General features: G+C 44.5%; 1 protein-coding gene across 1 annotated transcript in view; it reads right to left on the reverse strand.

Moving 5' to 3' along the window:
- LOC306919737 (neural-cadherin) overlaps window positions 1-22336 on the reverse strand; it is a gene marked incomplete at both ends in the record, with an annotated part of 380035 nt that overhangs the window by 282613 nt on the left and 75086 nt on the right. Inside the window, one exon of the mRNA XM_079496290.1 lies at window positions 244-441. Coding sequence (XP_079352416.1) covers window positions 244-441 — 198 coding nt within the window. The remainder of the gene's footprint in view (window positions 1-243; window positions 442-22336) is intronic.

Here is a 22336-nt window from a genome sequence, read left to right on the forward strand (position 1 = left end):
ATCCTTGGGCAAGACACTGAACCCCAAATTGCTCCCGATGTGCTGGTTGGTACCTTGCACGGCTTCCGCCACAATCGTGTATGAATGTGTGTGTGAATGGGTGAATGTATGTAAAGCGCCTTGGATAAAGGTGCTATATAAATGCACCATTTACCATTTACCATTTATGTACTTAAAATCTAAAATGACACATATTTCCCGGATTTAAAACAGTTAAACCAGTAGAGAAGTCGAGGCACTCACCATCAGACAGGAAGTACTCCACCTCCCCGTTGTTGCCCTCGTCCCCGTCTATAGCGTACAGCTTGTAGACCAGGGAGCCTGCTGGGGCGTCCGGGGAGACCACCGCCAGGTAGGGTGAAGGAATCATGCTCCATTCTGGCACGTTGTCGTTCACATCCGTCACCGTCAGAGACAACCTCACAAAGTACCAGTCTGGACCTGCAGGGGGAGAGTCAGCACACAGCTTAGGATAGGATAGGTCCCGACTCCCGGGTTCTGCTTTCTTATGAGCCTGAAGTAGCGTATCGTTGCTGGTAGAAACCGCACATCAATGTACAATTCAGGCATTAATCCAGAGCGATTTACAGTAAGCAAGAACAACACAAAGTAATACATCAAATGCATAGAGATAGTCATCTAGGATCATAAGTAAACTAAGAACCTATCACCCGTCAACAGTATAATATCCGTACATTGAAGCTATAAACACTATAGATAGTAGTGTATTATAGGATGTCAGATCAATAATGACCTGGCATCTATACACTATAGATAGTAGTGTATTATAGGATGTCAGATCAATAATGACCTGTCTACATAACATGCTATCTAAAACATATTTCAGGGGGAGAGAGTATGTTTTGCACTCCGTCCGTCCGTGTGTCCGTGTGTCCGTCCGTCCGTCTGTGATCAGCTAATCTCCGGCACCGTTAACCCGGTCGATGCCAAATTTTGCACAAACACTCCCTGGATGCAAACGATGAACCTCTGCCTCAAAATTTCCAGAACGGCCTGTTATAGCGCCACCAGGAGGCCGCTTTGTGCAAAACAAGTTTTTGGACAGTACACCTACAGATTTTGTCCAAACATCACGCAAATTGGTACACAGTCTCTCTAGAGCCATTCAACAAAACGGGTCTTTCAGATTTCTCAGACTCAATCCTGATTGGCTAAGATTGGCTTCCAAAGCAAGCAGGAGTGCTCAGTTTCAAACAAAATGCTGCAAATCATGAACACATCGTGTGATTTCCGTGAAATTATGCACGCACATTCCCACTAGGCCGAGGAAGAAATGCCACATGAACATTTTCAACTCAGCCTCATGGTGGCGCTATAACTGGCAGAAAAGTGTTTTTACCTCTAACTGCACGGATCTGTGAATAACTTTGTATGCCAACTCCCTAGAGGCCAAGGAAAAACCTTTGCCTGGAATTTTTCACATCTGCTCTTTATAGCGCCACCAGGAGGCCGACATATGTAAAACACATTTTCTAATATATTACTCCTTCAGATTTTATCCAAATTTCACGCAAATCGGTACACATGCTCTCCATAGTAATGTGATCAAGACGGGTTTGTTTGATTTCTCATAATCCACCCTCATTGGCTACGATTGGCTTCTAACCTTTCAGGAGTAGCCCGCTTTGTACCCGTTTTGTACAAATCGCCACAACTACTCAACACAGCGTCCGATTGTGGTGAAACTGTGCATGCATATTCCCACTAGGCTTCAAACTCACACTAACGTTTGTTATGTTTTTCTGAGTGGATTGCGATCCTCCCGTGGAACGGGAGGTTCAAGTCTCAGGATAATTGCCCTTGAATAATTAAGGCACCTCACTGAAAGGACCTTTTGCAGGGAACGGACACAGACTGATACAATTCTGGCAGTCAATGAGTTAAAGCAAACATTTTTAACTGACTTATTTGCTTCTGGGAGTCCCTGGAACAAAATATTTTGAGATACATATCCTTGACATGAGATCCTTGACATGAAAAGGTTTGAGCATCGCTGACTGTTAGGATTTAGAAAATATTTGTAGCATTGGCCTCGGGTCTGAAAGGGCTAATAGAAGTTATCGTTAAGTCCTTGTGGTTGGATAGTATAGGCCTATAGCTCATTCAGACAGAGCTGGAGATCCCCAAATCCCTTTGTTTGTGAACTGTTGAACTGGGTGTTATAGGAAAACTGTTTTTATTCAAACTAATTCAGTATTCAGACTCTTGGCACAGCTGTGGGCACCTCTGTGGCTCCAAGGAAGCTATACCAATATTGTTGTTGGAGACTATGGGAGAATAATTGAGTGTTCACCGTTCACTGAACACCTTTCTAACACTAAACCCTGCGGATTGTTGACAATATATTTTGTTTTTCTTAACTAGATATCTCCGGGAGTTTATTTCCCATCTCAATAATGCCACAACCTTTTTCAGATTTACAGTGGATAGCAGTCCTACAATTGTCCATTTCCTCAATGTAACAATCTCAAAGGATCGTGACGACAAAATCCAAACCCACAAGAACAAACACTCTCCATCAAAAAACAACGGAAAGCAATTGCATATTATTATGAACACCACAGTCACCTAAAACATAATGTCCCAATGGAACAGTTTCCACTGTTGGTCTGAGTAGGCTCCATTCAGCTTTTAATATTCCCCCAACTTTAATTGGCTCTCGTATTTGAATGCACCACATCTAGGGATGGAGCTCGTTAATTTTTATTTATAACGATCACCTTATCGAGCAGGCTTATCGAGCCGGGTCCTTATCGAGCCCAATCAACTAGCTACCCCACTAAAGATACCAGGAAAACAAGCAAGTGACTATTGTTAATACTTTGTGTGTGACAGTTAAAACGTTCTGTTTCAGTAGAAAATATTGTGTCAAGGCAGCCCATGCCCTATACACACACAATCAAGGACCTTGCGCACACACCACAAAGCTGAGTCGAACTGATCAACAGCAGTTGAGACGAACAGTCTAAGTCCACACGAATTATCCATATTGTATACATTATGGATAAGGGGTCAGGACAGCTAGGCCTTTTCGGGGAGGGGTCAGAATAAATTATGGACTTCACATTCTCACCTAATACTTTGGTAGACTCGATGCGAATGGGCGGAGAAGTTGGGATTCTTGCATATTTAATTTGCTGCGGTTTGCCTTACAATTTACAATTTACAATTTAGGCATTTAGCAGACGCTCTTAATCCAGAGCGACTTACAATAAGCAACCTTCACACTGGTTGTGTCAAGCGCAGCAAGGAAACGCAGCAGGGAATTTTATCAATGTGTTCAATTAATAAAATACACAGTGAAAGCTATGGTGTTAAAAAATATACTTCGAGTAATAGTTTTTTTTTTGGCTTTCGCCTTTATTTTATATTTTTCATGGAGGGACAGACAGTAGGCTGGCAGGAAATGGGGAGAGAGATGGGGGGGAAGACATGCAGTGAGGGCCGTCGGGATCGGGAGTCGAACCCGCGGCACGCTGCCAGACTGGATTACCAGCCTGGACCACTGAGCCATGGCCCAGGCCAATAGTTAGGACTTTTGACGTAAAGTGAGGGTAACGGATTCAGTGTGTCATCGGGGACTTACTGTCTATGTGTGTGTGTGTGTGTGTGTGTGTGTGTGTGAGAGAGTGAGAGTGTGTGTGTGTGTGTGTGTGTGTGTGTGTGTGTGTGTGTGTGTGTGTGTGTGTGTGTGTGTGTGTGTGTGTGTGTGTGTGTGTGTGTGTGTGTGTGTGTGTGTGTGTTTAAGAGCAGGTTGTTTTCTAATCACTTACTTTTCCATGTGCACAGAGTATATCATTTTATCTGAGGATCTAAACAGCAGCAGGTATTGTTTCTGGCTCCAAAGTATCGCGAGATTTGGCTGACAGACAGGAAACGGTGGGAAGTCTCGCGATACTTGGTACATTCAGAAAGGTACATTCAGAAAGGTGCTCTTTAGATACCATACCTCTATAAAAATTACACAGTGTACACATCGAAAAGCAACACAGCATACAATAATGTGTTACATGTCTTCTGTTATTTTCCAGAAGTGATTAATTTACAAAATAAGGTCTCAGTCATTCATAAATAATGTTTGTTCATGAGCTGGTCACTGAGCTCTCATTGACTCCAGTGCATTCTGCCAAACTTCCGGGTAGTTTGGCTCCCATGAAAGTGTCCATGAAAGTGTCATGGCGCAGCCCAGTCACGTGACCACTTATCTTCCTTCTCAGAGCTTCCTTGAGGCCAGCCAGGAAGAACATTAGGATGAAGCATGAAGAGCTGCCAGGGAAATGGAAGGAGGCATAGCCTACAGTATTATTAAGTTCCTGTTTGTTGTTTTCTAAAGTTTTAAGTGTTTCAGTATTTAATTTCCTATTTTTGGAACATTGTTTTTGGCCAGTTTTATTTTTTATTTTTGTTGTAGTTGTCGCTTGCTTGCACTGACTGTTTTTTAGGTAAATAAAATACCCAAAATGTATTTGTGTACCTGCTGCTTTATGGAGCCTCCGGCTATCGGCCAGCCTTTCCACAATGTCACTCACATCTGCACTGTAGAAAATGTGCAATTCTAGTGGTATGACATGCATGGCTGTGTGACCGCAACAGTGTATACAATCAGTGTGGTGACACTGTGCTTCAGCAAAGCCATGCGTAGAGTGTGCATGATTTGTTAAGATTCAAGATGGTGATAGCCACCTGCTGCACTCCAACAGCCCCTTCATTATCTATGCAATAATACTGACAGGATCAAGGGAGTCCTCCTGGTCTCTGGATGCAGTTTGGAGATGCATTAGCCGGGCTGCTTTTGTCCTGCATAACTTAACTACTGCATTGTACATCTGAAAGACCTGTCAACTACTACTCTACACCGTACCTGAGAGCTCTCTGTATGTCCCCACAGTCCACTACGACTGTACACCACCTGGACGCTCTGTGTCCCCATGCAGCCACAGTCCACAGCCTTTTACTTTCCTCCATCTGTCTGATCCTCTGCCTGCTTCCTTTATTGGCAACCTCGTTCAAATAGCAACAGCAGTTGCTCTGTCTGTGTGTGTGTGTGTGTGTGTGTGTGTGTGTGTGTGTGTGTGTGTGTGTGTGTGTGTGTGTGTGTGTGTGTGTGTGTGTGTGTGTGTGTGTGTGTGTGTGTGTGTGTGTGTGTGTGTGTTAGGGCATTAACGACATGAGATTTTTCCAAGACGACTTGTCAGACAGTAAAGTCGAAGTTGAGTCGATTTATCGTTTTGTATGATGGGACGGGACGGGACAGGGGGGGTCAAACAAAGCACTGCGCACACACACAGTGGCCTCTCCAATATGGCACAGTGTATGTATCATCTACAGTATATGACAAAGCGCAGATTATCAAAACATAAAACTATAATAGTAAATACTAAACAGTGTGTGCGTCGCACACTGGTACACAGACCAGAAAACACAACAGGAGAGGGGGCATCATTGGCACACAGCGCCAGCAGCAGCGCGCAGCACAGCGCAGCACAGCGGCCCGAGAACACAATACAATTATATAACATTAACACTAGTGGCAGTCAGCCCGACCTTCAGAACACAATATAGAAGACATAGGTCTATATATTATCATCACAGCAGCCAGCAGCAGTTTGGCACATCATCAGAATACAATCTGCATTACCTTCCACGTGAACCTTCCCCTCCTCCTCCTCCTCCTCCTCCAACTCGATAACGTTATCATGTTAGTTTGTTACTTATTTTCTGAGCCATGCAAATAAACAACAAGTAACAACCCGCACTGACCGGAGACGAAGAGGTTCATGTGATGTGCCCCGCGCGTAAAGCTAAACCAGAAACAGGACAGTCATTGCGTCAGCACGGATGTAGGCTCGGAAAGCCAGACGTTTTATTTCCAGCACGGAGGTGAGGGGGATATCGTTTGGGGATAAAGTTTCCGCGCTTCTATCTGTTACTTCTCTCTGACACAGCGCAGTTCAAACTTCAAATTCAGCCAGTCAATAGTGGGACACCGCACGCTGAGAGCCACAGCTGCAGTTGGTTTTGATAGGGAACTGATAGGGAATCTAACAGGCAGCCATGCTGAGACCCTCTCCATCCCTCTGAGACAGCTAGCCTATTTATATGACACACGCATGCACGCACGCATGCACGCACGCACACACTACAAACCCTCTTTTCCTTTCTAATAACCAGTAAGACACCTGAGGTCGCGTGCACGCATCCGCCTGGGTGACAGCAGACTGCTGGGCGAGCGCTGGCGCTTTGGAATGGGGGGTCAGATAAACATATGGAATGAATTCTGTACTGGCCATATATGGTGTGTGTCTTGAGTGTACAGGGTTTGATGAGGTCAGATCAACATATGGAAGGTCAGGACAGGTCAGCTCCATATATGGAGATCTAAGGGTGGCAGCGGGGGCAGTGTCTTGGTTTGATGAGGGCCCAGGTAGGACTGGGCCTTAATTTTCGGGCCTGTTGAGAACTCTAGTTTTTGCCAGCTGCCGGGCACAGCTGTACTAATAACTTGGTGGTGCGCTTCTTGCCTTTCCTAGCTTTGCCCTGGGTTGGCTCCCGCATAGTGTCTTGCCACTAGTTCAGGGTTCCTGGGGCAGACAGTGCTCTGCCACCCTCACCCTTCTCTCTCTGACTTTGCTACGAACAGCCGCCTCTCGAGGTCTTCTCCCGTGTCTGATCTCCACACTCTCTCCTCAAATCATTCCATGCAGGGCATTCGAGGCAAGTGCCCTCCAGACCTTCAGGCCCAGTTCTGCTGCAGCAGTCCAGGCCCCGAGATATTTGAATTCCTCGACTGTTAAATAAATAAATAAATAAATAGGCAGCAATTGCAGGAATCAATGGAATCAGAAAGTAGAGGCAGCAAAGGAACAGGAGGCGGAAAAACAAAAACGGTGAGGAATTACCATGTATATACAGTATAATGAACTTTGCATTTGACCTGTGACTTTATTGGTTCTTCTTCTTTGTCTACTTCTCTCCATGTTGCCCTCCTTTGATCCTCCCACCCTCTCTCTCTCCCGGTGGTCGTAACATATTCAGAATTAATTGGCAAAAGGACAATGGAGCTTTAGGGAACAGGGGACCGCATTTCCCAGATAATAAATCACCTGGATAATATACACAGCAGCATGCCAAAATGAATCTCTTTCTCTCGCACGTGCACACGCACGCACACACGCACACACACACGCACCGCACACACAGGCACAATGCATACTGTACAAATTAATTATGCAAGCACACACAAATACAAACACTGCTGCACATGCAGTTGTTTTCACGCACACACACTGACATGCACGCACGCACGCACGCACGCACGCACGCACGCACGCACGCACGCACGCACGCACACACACACACACACAACTATTATAACAATTACAACCCCTCTTTTCCTTTCTAATGACAGTAGATTAGTGGCTAATGAAGGGCCGTGGAGACACTCAGCACTGTGTTATCACCATCCCTCACACTGATGCAGCCCACTGGGTCCAATGATAAGTCACCATCTATTCAAACTGCATCCCACTGGATCCAATGATAAGTCACCATCTATACAAACAGCAGCCCACTGGGTCCAATGATAAGTCACCATCTACAAACTGCAGCTCACTGGATCCAATGATAAGTCACCATCTATTCAAACTGCATCCCACTGGATCCAATGATAAGTCACCATCTATACAAACAGCAGCCCACTGGATCCAATGATAAGTCACCATCTATACAAACAGCAGCCCACTGGATCCAATGATAAGTCACCATCTATACAAACAGCAGCCCACTGGGTCCAATGATAAGTCACCATCTACAAACTGCAGCTCACTGGATCCAATGATAAGTCACCATCTATTCAAACTGCATCCCACTGGATCCAATGATAAGTCACCATCTATTCAAAAAGCAGCCCACTGGATCCAATGATAATACACCATCTATGCAAACTGCAGCCCACTGGATCCAATGATAAGTCACCATCTATGCAAACTGCAGCCCACTGGGTCCAATGATAAGTCACCATCTATGCAAACTGCAGCCCACTGGGTCCAATGATAAGTCACCATCTACAAACAGCAGCCCACTGGATCCAATGATAAGTCACCATCTACAAACAGGAGCCCACTGGGTCCAATGATAAGTCACCATCTATGCAAACTGCAGCCCACTGGGTCCAATGATAAGTCACCATCTATGCAAACTGCAGCCCACTGGGTCCAATGATAAGTCACCATCTATGCAAACTGCAGCCCACTGGGTCCAATGATAAGTCACCATCTATGCAAACTGCAGCCCACTGGATCCAATGATAAGTCACCATCTATACAAACAGCAGCCCACTTTAACTGGGTCCAATGATAACTGGTTAACTATACAAACAGCACACTAATGCAGCACACTGGATCCAATGATTAGCTAACATCTAGCGAGCTAAAATGAGGCCATCCTTGCTCTAGAAAACGACAATGTTCCAATCTGGAAGCATGAGCGTGCGTCACAGAGTGCATGTTCGGGTCTGTACATGTGCATGACGTAACGTGCCTTCTACACTTCTGGCGTACTTCCTCGCCCAGTGTAAATTCTTCCGCCCCTCCTTCAACACACATGGCTCCAACGAACTGCCGCGGCCAATGAGTCATCTATTTTTTAAATATCTATCGTCTAGGTGAGCTTAAATACCCCGCCCAATAGAGCATCGCAGTCCCGCCCCCTTTCATGACGACGCCAGGCCCAGGAAATGAATCACAATGCATTTTTCCCATAGACATTTCAAAAAGTATTTATTTAAAGACCTTTTAAGCGTCGTACGAAGCCAACTCGAGTCGTGACAAATCATGACAACACACACAATATTTTGGACCAAACAAATAATTACATAGAAGAAAAACAACAAAAAAAGTGTTGTAACCTGCCGTTTTTTTCTACTTTCTAATTCTTTGTTTGGCCCGAAAGATTGTGTTTGTTGTCATGATTTGTCACGACAAGAGTTGGCTTTGTCCGCGGCGTAAACGTCTTTAAATAAATACTTTCTGAAATGTCTGTGAGGAAAATGAACGGAGAATCATTTCCTGGGCCCTGGTAGGGGGCGGGACTGCGACGCTCTATTGGTCAGCCGACTGTCACATCAGCGTAAGACGTGTGGGTCTTGCAAACACTGAATACACCCACATAGTAATGCATCATATTAACCCCTCGAGTACATGTATGTTCCGTGAGCATATATCATGAAGCCGCTCGAGTCTATCTGACTGAACTAACTCTGCAAGCTACGTATCATTTGTATTAATGACTTTTATAAATTGTCGCTATCGCTTATTTGTCTTCCTGAAGTCTGAAATGGATCAGCGACACAACATAACTTACAGATTCACAGTTTGCAACCTTGTGCATTATTCCTGTTCATAATGCATGTTTGGAGTAGCCTAATGATTTGGACCTGTAGATTAAGCACCATTACAGTCTGAACGGGAAAACACAATATGCATATAAATGGCAAAGGTTAGAGAAGTGAATCAATCTGTGAGGACACCCCTGTGAATAACTGCAACGGATGGCTACACTGCTGCTGTGCTGTAAACAGGCCAGGGTTCAGTTTCCTGAGGGAGAATAATTATACTAAAACTAAACTAAAAGCAAAATGAAAAAATAAATAAAAAAGGAAAAAAGCCACACTTACCCCTTGGCAATGGCCAACACCATAGGGCAGTGGTTCTCAACCATGTGGGTTGAGAACCACTGAGATGCCTGGGGGGGTTCTAACGTATCACTCGATTTGTGTAGGCTGTCTTGGAGCACACAAGCAATTGCTTGAAACGTATTGATGTATATGGAAACCATAATTCACATTAATATAGAACTTCTCCGTATTTTTGCCTGAGTGTTTTTTAGTCTAAGTATTTAAGGTCTGATTATGCTCTATGGGGAGAGGAAAAGCAGTCTCTCTCCTTTGTAGTTTATATACTTCAGTATCATGCCTGGGGTGAATTCACATTTAGAGTCGTTACCAGGATTTAAAAAAAATATTACATTTTTTATGAGCAAGCATCTAGCGCTCATCTGAAACCACAGTTATCTATCCAACCGATTTATTTTCACCATACCTTTCACCTTTTACCTCTATCAACAGTATTTCTTATTTTTACCTCTGACATGATTACTATAGAGAGTATGCGCGTGACATCATCATCAAACCAGGAAGTTATGCAGGAACGCCTACTGAGTGGCAAAAAACTACTTCCTGGCCTTGACAGCCCATACATCCACACAGAAAAAAAATCTGATTGCATTAAACAACATTAAACAATGTTAAACTCACTTTGCATGTTGCTTTGCCACTCGATTTGCCACTCGATGTGCCATTCACTTTAAGCATGCGCATACCCTATACATCCACAATGATAGCATGGGAGGGACTAACTATAATTACGAGTTTGAAAGTTAGGTTGAGTTGGAGTTTAAAGCTTAGAATAGACTTTGGCTCGTTACAAGTTGAGTTGCTGAACAGCGATAGATCTTAACAGTATACACCGACACTGTGCCAGAACCAGCAACCCTCGTCAGGCACTTTTACTTGATCATGACAAACATGAATTCCAAATCTTCCGAGACTTATGGTGGCAAGGCTACACGGAAAAGTCTGTTTTAACTCTGCTACTCTCCTATGAGTTAGCAGGAGATCAGCCAGATTCACTCTGCTGAGCACAAAAGTGAACGATGCAATATACTGTATACTGAAGAAATACTCCAAATGTCAACATGAACAGGACTGTTTGCTCAGGTGTGTGTGCATGTGTGTGTGTGTGTGTGTGTGCGTGCGCGCGCACGTGTGTGTGTATGTGTGTGTGTGTGTGCGTGCGCGCTCGCACATGTGCATGCGTACGTACGGTATATGTGTGCGTGTGTTCTACATCGTTAACGGCTAATGAGTCAAAGTCAGTCCTCTCCTCTCCCCCTGTCATTGCTACTCCCTACTCGTCCGTTTTTCATCCCAACCTCCCACACATTGTTAGAGCGAGTGTTGCGGTGACCCCAATCAGCACCTCTGTTCCTCTCCTTCTCTCAATCTCTCTCTCTCTCGCTCTCTCTCTCTTTCTCTCTCTCGCTCTCTCTCTTTCTCGCTCTCTCTCTTTCTCTCTATCTATCTATCTATCTATCTATCTATCTATCTATCTATCTATCTATCTATCTATCTATCTATCTATCTATCTATCTATCTATCTATCTCTCTCTCTCTCTCTCTCTATCTCTCTCTCTCTCTCTCTCTCTCTCTCTCTCTCTCTCTCTCTCTCTCTCTCTCTCTCTCTCTCTCTCTCTCTCTCTCTCCCTTCTTCCCCGTAATCTGCTGACAGTGTAGACTGTAGAAGGTTGGCTAATGTGGAACTCTTCACTCTGCTCCAGTCGTCCTCCCCCGCAACATCCCACCTCTCCCTCTCATTTAGCATAATACTGCAGCTCCCCAACTAGTCCAGTCCGTTGGGCCTTTTGTGAGAAGACGTTTATTACAGCCGACAACAACAAAACCAGTGAAGGAGAGCCGCAGCACACAGAGAGAGAGAGAGAGAGAGAGAGAGAGAGAGAGAGAGAGAGAGAGAGACAGAGAGTGCGTGCGTGCGTGCGTGCGTGCGTGCGTGCGTGCGTGCGTGCGTGCGTGCGTGCGTGCAAACGGAAGAACAAAAAGTGTAACAGCGAAAGAAAGCGAGACAGGCAGACTGAATGAGAGAGAGAGATAAATAAAAGTAAATGAAGCAAAGAGGATGGGGTGAGGAGAGCGAAACAGGGCAGAGATGGAGACTTTAAGAAACGGACTAAAGACACACACATCCCAGAGACACACACACAGAGAGAGAGGCACAGAGAGAGAAAGAGAGAGAGTATAAGAAGCCCATTTAATTAACCGTCTTCTCTGTGGATTCCAGAGGGCTATTTGGCCCAGACTAGGACTCCCATAATCTTTCGAAACAGCCAGCTGCTGCCGACTTACTGACTTTTGCAGACTGAACATGGAAAAGACAATTAAACACACCGACGGGACGGAGACGCGCAGGCTTTAGGTCTTATGCTAATTGCAAATGATACAACTGGGTGTGCAACAGTGCCATTACTCCTCCCTCATGGGGTAGCTGTCCATAATTGAAAATGGCAGTACCGCACACATGAATGCACGCGCACACGCTCGCCTACACACAATAACATGGGACTGTGTCACTAGTGTTTTCTGTCACTTTCCCTAGCCTCGGCGACCTTACAAGCAAAGGCAATTTTTATTTTATTTTAGCATTCTATATTGTTTATTCAATGTATGGATATTCTACTGTTCGACGGATGATAAGTTCTTATCATCCTAGATGACCATTTATATGCATTTGATGTATTACCATCGTTCTTGCTTACTGTAAATCGCTCTGGATTAAATTGTAAATTGCCTAAATTGTAAATTGTTTTCTTTTCGCAATTACTGTATATACTGAACTTATCTGGATATCTTTATATCTTTACACAGGAATGCAGTCTATACAGGCTTATTTATACATGCCGGTGTCCCGCACTGAAAATGTGTGGTTGTGTGTGAGTGCCTGCGTGCGTGCATGTGCGTGCGTGGCTGTGTGCCGGCGTCCATGTGTGTGCGTGCGTGCGTGCGTGCGAGTGGTTGTTCATTTGTTAGTTCAGTTAAGGTAACCTATACGATCCCAAGCTTTTCTGTATCCTATTAAGATGTGCTGGGATTCCTTGGAGATTACAAACTACTGTTCCAGTCTGCTTTCTCTCTTACACACACTGGCTGCTGGGCTCAAAGAACGCTGCGGCTCATCTGAAGATCAATGCACCGTGTTTTAATAAGAATTCTGCAAACATTTAAAGAGCAGCTGTTGGACAGACAGCGCCAAATCAAGCACTCACAGAGAGGCTGGCTAATCGCCCCTGGCCTCAAACCCTTCAAGCTCAAGTCTAATTTTAGTTACTTTTAACAGCTGAATATTCAACCCACAAGGCAACTCTTAAGCGTCATCTTAAAGTCATCTTACTTGCCTAAAGCCCCAGTGAAAGTTGTTTTGCTTTGCTAATCCAAAGTTTTTTCCGGAATCAACATTCCCCATAAAATATTGTTATCTGAAAGAAAATTATACATTCTGTGTAAAGCATAGATGGAATCGAGCTGCAATGTTTTTGTTTTGTTTTTTGTTTTTATGTTTTGGCTTTCGCCTTTATTTTATATATTTTATGGAGGGACAGACAGTAGGCTGACAGGAAATGGGGAGAGAGATGGGGGGGGGGGAAGGCATGCAGTGAAGGTATGTGTTACACATACTGTGTACACTCATATAAACACTCTTATGAATATGAAGTGCCGCAGTGGAGAGGGTCAGGAAGCTCACATTTCTCTGCATCCACATCAGTGAGAAACTCACGTGGGATGTACACAGAAGCCATGTGAAAACGACGGCACAGATATGCCTCTCTCACCTCAGGGGACTGACAAAGTTTGGCAAGGAGCCCAATGTTCTACAGGCCTTCCGCAGAGGAACCACCAAGAGCTTCCTGGCTGCTTGCATCTGGTTGGTATGGGAACTGTAACTGCCTTGGGCGTGTCAGCAAAACACACACAGGCTTATCAAAGCACCTATAGCCATCCCAACTATGGACTGTTCCTTTTGGGGATGTTGCCACAGAACTGAGAGTAAAGCCCAGTCCACACCAATGCAACTAGGCAACCGGTTGCAAGAACGTTTTTTGCTTTGAGATGTCTGTGCTGGTCCGACTATGACGGGGATAATAATAATACCAAAAATATTCGATCTAGCACAATTATGATTTGCCCAGAATAGGGAGGCTAAAATCCTCAGTGTTCATGTATCCATCTGTAAGTCTGAGTCTGTACAATTTGTACACCCTTAACCCCCCTATTGACGTAATCGTTTAATCCCCTGTAATCGGGAGCTTAATATAACAAAATGTAGCAACTTTTAGCTTGTTTGGCTAACGGCCGATGTAATCTACCTAAAACCGGCGGAAATCCGCGCGTGCACGGTCGATCACGCACGCGTGTGATCGCGCATGCATCGCTGCGTAAAATGCGATATTTTGGGCTTGATTAGAGCTTAATTTGACTTAGTTATTAAAATAAACAATGATCGCTTAGCATTCCGGACATCTGATAGTGCTGCACCAGTCCAAACTAGTCCTGGATGTTGTGATTCCTTAAACCGGAAGTGACATCGCCAGATTCGCTTTGGTCAAAATCGGCATGATGGTGACGTTACCGCCACCATCAGGACTGGGTATAATACTATAGGATTGCCGTGTGAGAATGAGATGCAGTGTGTATATCACGGATTTTTCTATTGGCATTAAAATGACAAATTAAACATATGAATAGTGCAGGCAGAAGGCACAATCCACTGTTTAATTAGGCTGGCCATAAGCCAGTTAAGGCCCTTTCAGATGGGCAGCGACACATCTGCTCATTAGGGGCGAGGGACGCGTAGTGTGAAAAAAGAAACTCACCACAATCCATGTTCAAGATGTAACAGTATACTTCTACTTCTACAAGATACAGTAACTCCTGTACTTCCTAGTATAGCTGCTGGGGCTGTTTGTTAATATATTGCAGTTGTACATGTTGTGGTGGCTGCATAGACATTTTCCAGTTTCCAGAGTTGTTGTGTCTTATTTTTGAAGACAAGTGAAATGGTGTTTTGGGGTTTGCCCCTCCCCCTTCCAAGTAAACCTGCCGACCTTGTGTGCCTGACTGGGCTCTGTGGAGACCTGCTGTTATACAAGTGAGGCCATCATTAAGAAAGCTCACAGTGGGATGCGGTTAGTTTAACCCCACCCACACACACACACACGCACGCACGCACGCACACACGTGCGCACACACACACACACACACACACACACACACACACACACACACACACACACACACACACACACACACAAACATGCATGCACCTAATAGCTATAATTGTTACTGTCAGCGCTGTGGTAATGAGTGCTGGCTTTGTGAAAAAACATGACTAATTGTGGTGACAGAGACCTTACATTTTTATTTCAGCTCATATACTAGAGAGAGAGAGAGAGAGAGAGAGAGAGAGAGAGAGAGAGAGAGAGAGAGACTTGACTTTTTATAAAACCTTTTTATTTACAAACTAAAAAAGAACAGCAAAAGCTTTACTTGTTTTCAGTCAAACATGGCATCTTGCATACAACTCGAAACAAAAAAACAAAACATCATTATTCATATTCAAAAGACCATTGCTGCAACAAACCAGTGCAGAGGGTTCAGCCAGTGACATGCTGCTGCTGCCCCTGAACCCCCCCTATACGCCGAGTCCTCCTCCACACCCAGCCCGTCTCTGGACACAACACAACAGTACAGTACAAGTCCACTTTCCTCTCCCCTCCTGTGATTCTCATGTTCAGTATCTTTCATAGATAGTTTTTCGATGCACAGTTCTGGGAAACAACCCACACGGCAAGGTGATATCAGCCCCAACAGATCAGCTATTGCTCCTGCATCCACCAAGCTCTGACCAGCTACATCCAACAGCTCCACCATGATCACTGTCACACAGGCTGTGAGTGAGCCTCGATGTTGGTATGTGATGAAGGTCCATCCTGGCCCTTCCAACGAGAGGTCCGTCTGAGAATCCGAGTCTACACGTAGCACTCGTAGCGGGCTCCAGCCGCTCCACCATTGTCCAGTCAACCAAAGCCAACCCACCTCACAAGTGGCCGGCTGTTTCATTGTCCAGTTAATCTTCATGTCCATTAAAAACAGAACCAAATGCAAAAGAGGACCCAGCGCACAGAAGGAACCCAGCGGCACCACCACCATCACCATTCTAATTCCGCATCAATCCTCTGCACCAGTTTCTTCACTCTGAAAATCTCTTGCCTGGTAAAGCATACTCCTTCTGCTAACTTCATGTTTTGCCTGGCAGCCTTCACAAAACCCTTACTATCTGGGAAGTACTTTTCAACATCGATCAGTCTCTTGTTTTTTGTTTTCTGCAAAAAACGTTTCATTTCTGACACCCCATAGACATTTTTCTTTTTTACACATGTTTCATCATCGCTCACCCAACCACAAGTACTATCGTCTGAATTGAGTTCACTTTTCCCCTCGGTCACCTTTTTTGCTTTTGTCCCATTTGAACCTTTTGCCTTTCTTTTCTGCCCCACCACCTTCACCCCTTCCTCCTCAGCCCCCATCTCCATGTCAGCTACTTTAGCCCCTCCCTCCTCCACTTGACTGACAGGAGGACTACTGTCCTCTTGGGAACTTGTGTCAGCCACAGGTTCAGCATTAACCATTTCTCCTTCACCTCCACTGTTTTCCTGCTGGCTATTTTCTTTTTCCCCTTCATCTTCACCTGTTTGCTCAGTTCCCCCCCCATCTTTATTGACATTCTCTGCCAACAACTCGGGTTCAGCATTTACTCCTTCATCTTCACCCACCTGCCCACTCCCAGTACCATCCCCATTAACGTTTCCCATCTCCTTTTCAAAAAAATTTCCCCAGGGATTACTCCCCCTCCCCCCCCTGGTAGCATTGCTTGTCCCCTCGCCAGAGTCAACAACCCTCTCTGGACAGGACCTTATCAAGTGCCCTTCCACCCCACAGCCAAAGCACTTCATATTCTCGGTTGTAGCAAATAGAGTGTATTCAAAATTGTCGACTTTGATCTTAAAGCCTGTAATCAGCTCTTTACTCCTGTTTCTCAAAATCATGAACAGCATTCTCCTGTGAGAAACAACATGTCGCAACTCAGGTGATTTACACCCTGACGGGAGCTTTTTAATCGGCGACACCACCTTCCCAAACTTGGTCAACTCTCTCACTATCAGTTCATCATCAATGAATGGGGGGACGTTTGACAGAAACACTTTACTCGATGGCATTGCGAGTGGCGTTACTTTCACAAGCGTGCCCTTTATCTCAACGCCCCTCTCGATCACAGCGTTTGCTTTATTCATCCCATCGACAAAAATCACAACGCCACCATTCATTCTGGCAGCAGATTTAACGCTAGCGGGTCCGACTACTTTTGCGACCGCTAAACTGCAGTCCTCTACAGAGCACGGGAAAGCTGGCGAGATCTTAAAACCATGCTTCCTTGTGAGAGTTGTGAAAGCCATGGCGACGCTGAAAGCCGTCAGCGAACAGCAAACACAAAACCACCAACAGCAGTTTAAACACTAGACCAGTGCAAAAAACCGCAAAACCCAACACTAGCGAGATAGAAGAGCAAGCATAGACAGAGTATAGATAGACCAAACACTCACTCCGTAACCTCACTCCGCACCACGCTCCTCACTCACACACATCCGCACGAGAGAGAGAGAGAGAGAGAGAGAGAGAGAGAGAGAGAGAGAGAGAGACAGACAGACAGACAGACAGACAGACAGCCAGACAGACAGACAGACAGACAGACAGACAGACAGACAGACAGACAGACAGACAGACAGACAGACAGACAGACAGACAGACAGACAGACAGAGCAAAAGAGGGAAAAAAGGAAGGCAGATAAACGATACAGGGGTAGAATCATTCAAGACGTTTTTAGTTTTTAGTCTGCAGCGACAAGCAGTGAAGCATGTTGTTGGGACTGCATATTGTGCTGTAACGAAACATATATTATTGGTAAATATATATTAAATATATTAAAATAAAAGTGAACCCAATGAACTTGAAACCTGAAATCTGCTTCTGGTGGAAAGGGTAGCATGTCACATATCATGTACTGTATGTTAGGGGGTTAATTATTGGAAATACTTTATTTTATTTTAAATAAGCCATTTTTTTTGTTTGAAAGGGATGGGGTGCGCACGTTCCAAGTCAATTCCCTTCTTAAGATTGACTTCAAAGCTGCACCGCTAATCCTTATGCCTGCTCGTTAATAATCCGTTTAGCTCCATTTCACGCTATGCTGTTTATTGGCATTGTGGTACCACAGAAACGCCATGATGGAAAGCTCCACATTTCACTTTTCAGGTGACAGTGGTCTATTTACCCACATTTCAAGTTTCATAACTTGCTGCGCAGAGAGGGACTGTGTCTCATGAATAATATATATACCAACTCTGTGCTGGGCATTTGTTAGGTGTGCACATTTTGGGCCTCTCTTTCGTTGAGTTTTAAAAACAAACGTAGGTTTGTTGCCATGTTCAAGGAGTTGTATATTGTCTTCAACTGTATACTGTACATACATGACATATCAAAGTGAAAAAAGGGCTCTGCAAACTAAACGATGCCAATGTTGGTAGAGTACGGGGGAAAATATGTTTAAGAATATGCATACACAAATCCGTTGATCAGCTATCCAGCTTTCATCAGAGTGACAAGAGGCACACCTTGTTCTGCTTTGAGCCTTCTGCCTGCAACTATTTTTGTCTTCAGCTCAGTGCTACCATATGCTTTCTATAAGAAATATCCCCATATCCGTTGGATTGAGAACAATGTGAGCCTGTGTGTCTATCTGTGCATTACTAACCTTTGCATGTTGTTGCTATAGAGGAAAAGTATGAAGGCCTATTGCTCTGCTTACTCACTAATGATGTGTTCTCTAGTCTGGCACATATACAAATCACACACACACACGCAGGCGCACGTGCGCGCACACACACGCACGCACATCCTCATATTTCCTCTCATCTCTTTTCCTCTATCCCCAACTCTCCAGCTCTCACTCCGGTCATTCTTTTGTATCTCCCATCACTATCGCTCTCGTCCTCTCTCTTCTCACCCACTACCATTTCTCTCTTTTCCACTGCTCTGCCTGTCTCCCCATCCTCTCTCCCACTCATTTTCTTTCGCATGGAGGGCTAGCCTGAAGGATTTGGACTAAAGTACACATTTTCACACTGCTGCACGGCTGAGCTGGCTCGTGCCGGCGTTACCAGAGAGCCCGAACGAGTGGGTTGCCAGATCCATCATGGTTTCATCCCTCATTATCTCCAAGACTCCCCCCCGCTGCTGCTCGTTTTCTTCCATGGACGGAGTGGAGCAAAAGATGAGAGATGAAACAATTAACCCTAATTTTCTGTAATCAGTGGAGAGAACTCGACAAGGGAACCACAGAGAGAGACAGAACACAAACAACACAGAACCCATTCTTCTTGTTTCTTTCTTATGTCGAAGAAAAACATAGGGGGAAAAATAAAGAACTGCATACGGCTAATGGTTCAAAGACATCTTTGGAGAAAGAGAGTGAGCGAGAGAGAGAGTGATGCGGAAGAACAACGAGATAGATGAAGAAAGAAGGCTGAGGAGAGACAGGGAGGTTTAAAGGCGTAGTTATTCTTTTATGAGACTTGGGAATGCATTTCACTGCCCTCCAATGATCTCCCCACTGTCATCTCTTTAATAAGGCCTGTATCTTTATGCCGTGTGTGTGTGTGTGTGTGTGTGTGTGTGTGTGTGTGTGTGTGTGTGTGTGTGTGTGTGTGTGTGTGTGTGTGTGTGTGTGTGTGTGCGTGCGTGCGTGCGTGCGTGCGTGCGTGCGTGCGTGCGTGCGTGCGTGCGTGCGTGCGTGCGTGCGTGCGTGCGTGCGTGCGTGCGTGCGTGCGTGCGTGCGTGCGTGCGTGCGTGCGTGCGTGCGTGTGTTATTCCAAGCCCTATTGATAGATTGCTGAGGAATCGGTGGTTAGAGCTGACCGTATCTTACAGTTTTTCACGATTGTTAACAGTGTTAACTTAACACACAAAAATCGGGAATTTGGCACAATTTACACAACCTTCACGTCATGTACCTCGGCACAATTTGTCCTACTTCACACTCTTATCTGCATTAGACTCTGTCTTTCCTTACACAATGATGTCAATTACACATTATTGTCCAAACACTACACACAATGTTCAGTTGTTGCACACACTTCTCATGTAAAATATCAAAGCATCAACCTACAACACACAACTATTCAAATCTCTAAACATTCAGGTCTGTGATCGATTTGCTGTCTGGGACAATGTGAGCTTCCACTGGGCTGCTCAAGTGTGTGAGTTGTTCCAGGACCACATTCTCCTTTCCTGAATCCCATTGAGGAGTACTTTTCAACTTTGGAGGTATATGAACGGAACCCACAGACTCCACTGCTCCAGGCTATGGAGGAGGCTTGCGTGTTGCGTTATATGAGCAGGCCGGTTTACGGTAATGTACATTTTAAAAATGAAATAAAACTGTTTTGGTTGCATATTTTGGCTGCTGATCTATGTTTGACTATGAAAAATGTAGGCCTACACTTAATCATTTTACAAAAGGAAAAATGGCTCATTCTCCAGAGTCATTGTCATCTATATGGTGTGTTCCATTTCTACAATTGTGTTTTCAATTTTGCACTTCATTGTTCTGTAAATGCTTGGTAGTGTGGAGCAAATGCTTAGTTATGTGTACTCAATGAATGATATGTGTGTGTTATTTGAAAATATGGCTGTGTGTACCAAATGAAAACATAAGTTCCATTTTGGGAACAGTTAAGACTGAGATTTGATGGCAAAGAGTCATCATGCAAAAGGAGTGTCAGGGTTTAGCATTTTGTGTGAGGTTTTCAGTTTTGTGTGTGCGTTTTTTATGTTTGAGATAATTATTATTACCCATGCACATACAGTACATGAATACCTTTTCATGCTATACGCTTAGCCGAATGCCCAATGTATTCTCGGGCTTAATTTATACTCCATCTAGATTTCATGGTTGGTGTTGCATGCCAACTATAGCCGAACTACAAGCTCCCAACGTGCCGTGATGCAACACGGTGCAAGCTTATAGTGATGCCGTTGTGCGACAAAGTATGAATCAGTTTCCAAGCTTCAAACTGTTAGTTATCCAGTGAAATCACTAGCCACTGCTTCAGGCTGCCTCAAGACCCCTCGCTCTCCTGGCTCCCAAGCTGTGGAATAACCTCACTCCTTCTGTCAGGACTGTCTCTCCCAATCTTCCGCCACAGTCTGAAAACCTGTAGAAATCCAAACTAATTTCCAGCCTGAGGTAGTATAGCTGGGGAGGAACTCACCATAGATTTATGTATGGTGATATGTATGGGTAGGTATGGGTATACGGTTTTCAAAAACCTGTGCAAACGTTGGTGCGCCCCCTAGTGGTTTGTTTGCAGTGACTCCAAAATGGAGGACAAAATAACCTCTCACCTATGGTCATGAAGTGTGGGTTATCTCCCTTAGAGATAGGGTGAGAAGTTCAGTCACACGAGAGAGACTCGGAGTAGAGATCACATGATTGGTCCGTTTTGAACAAAATGCCACAAATCACAAACACAGTGTGCAATTTCCGTGAAATTATACACGCACATTTCCACTAGGCCGAGGACGACATGCCAAATCAGCCTCACGGTGGTGCTATAACAGGCCAATTCCTGTTTTTACCTATAACTGCATCGATCTGTGTACAACTTTGTATGCACACTCCCTAGAGCCCGCATGGCAAAACATTTTCCCTGCATTGTCCACATCTCCCAGTTATAGCGTGAACATGAGGCCGAATTTGCAAAACACATTTGTTTATATTAGTCGCACAGATTTCATTCAAATCTCACGCAAATCGGTACACATGATGTCTGTAGTCATGTGATCAAGACAAGTCTGTTGGATTTCTCCGATTCTACACTGATTGGCTAAGATTGCCTTCCAAAGTTGTCAGGAGTGGAAGTGGAGTGAAACTATACCTACTAGGCTGAGGAAGCAATGCCACTTGACATTTTTCAAATCAGCCTCATGGTGGCACTATAACAGGCCAAGTCACGTCTTTTGTGCATAAAACTGTGTGTGTGTGTGTGTGTGTGTGTGTGTGTGTGTGTGTGTGTGTGTGTGTGTGTGTGTGTGTGTGTGTGTGTGTGTGTCGCTTATCGCATATGTTTTTTTCTTCATAAAGTAAAGTAATGCCCTACTACATCATAGAATACTGTTGTGCTAAAGTAGCGACAATAGACTATTTACAAGCTCATAACCATTCGCATAGTGACACACTTTCACTTTCACTGAAACTGAAAGTAGTTAAGTGTGTCTGTGGGTTTTATGAATATTGAACCAATGAAAAGTATTAAGGAGAACTTGTGGCTAAATAATAACTATACTGGATCCAGTGTTTTCAATTTCCTGCAAAGTAGCGGGTTTGGACATAATCCCCTCACTGTCCCGCACTGTCAGTTAATTTGAACGTGCAAAAGTATACAATTAAAAAATATGATAATAGACTACCGGAAATACAATTCACAACACCAAAGTGCGTCTGATGGGTTAAGCAGGGTATTATTTCATGTATTATGAACGCTCAATGCGTTTCCATGGAGGGATTAATCTCG

Source organism: Electrona antarctica (genome assembly GCF_951216825.1).
Source record: "Electrona antarctica genome assembly, chromosome: 3".
Taxonomy (NCBI): domain Eukaryota; kingdom Metazoa; phylum Chordata; class Actinopteri; order Myctophiformes; family Myctophidae; genus Electrona; species Electrona antarctica.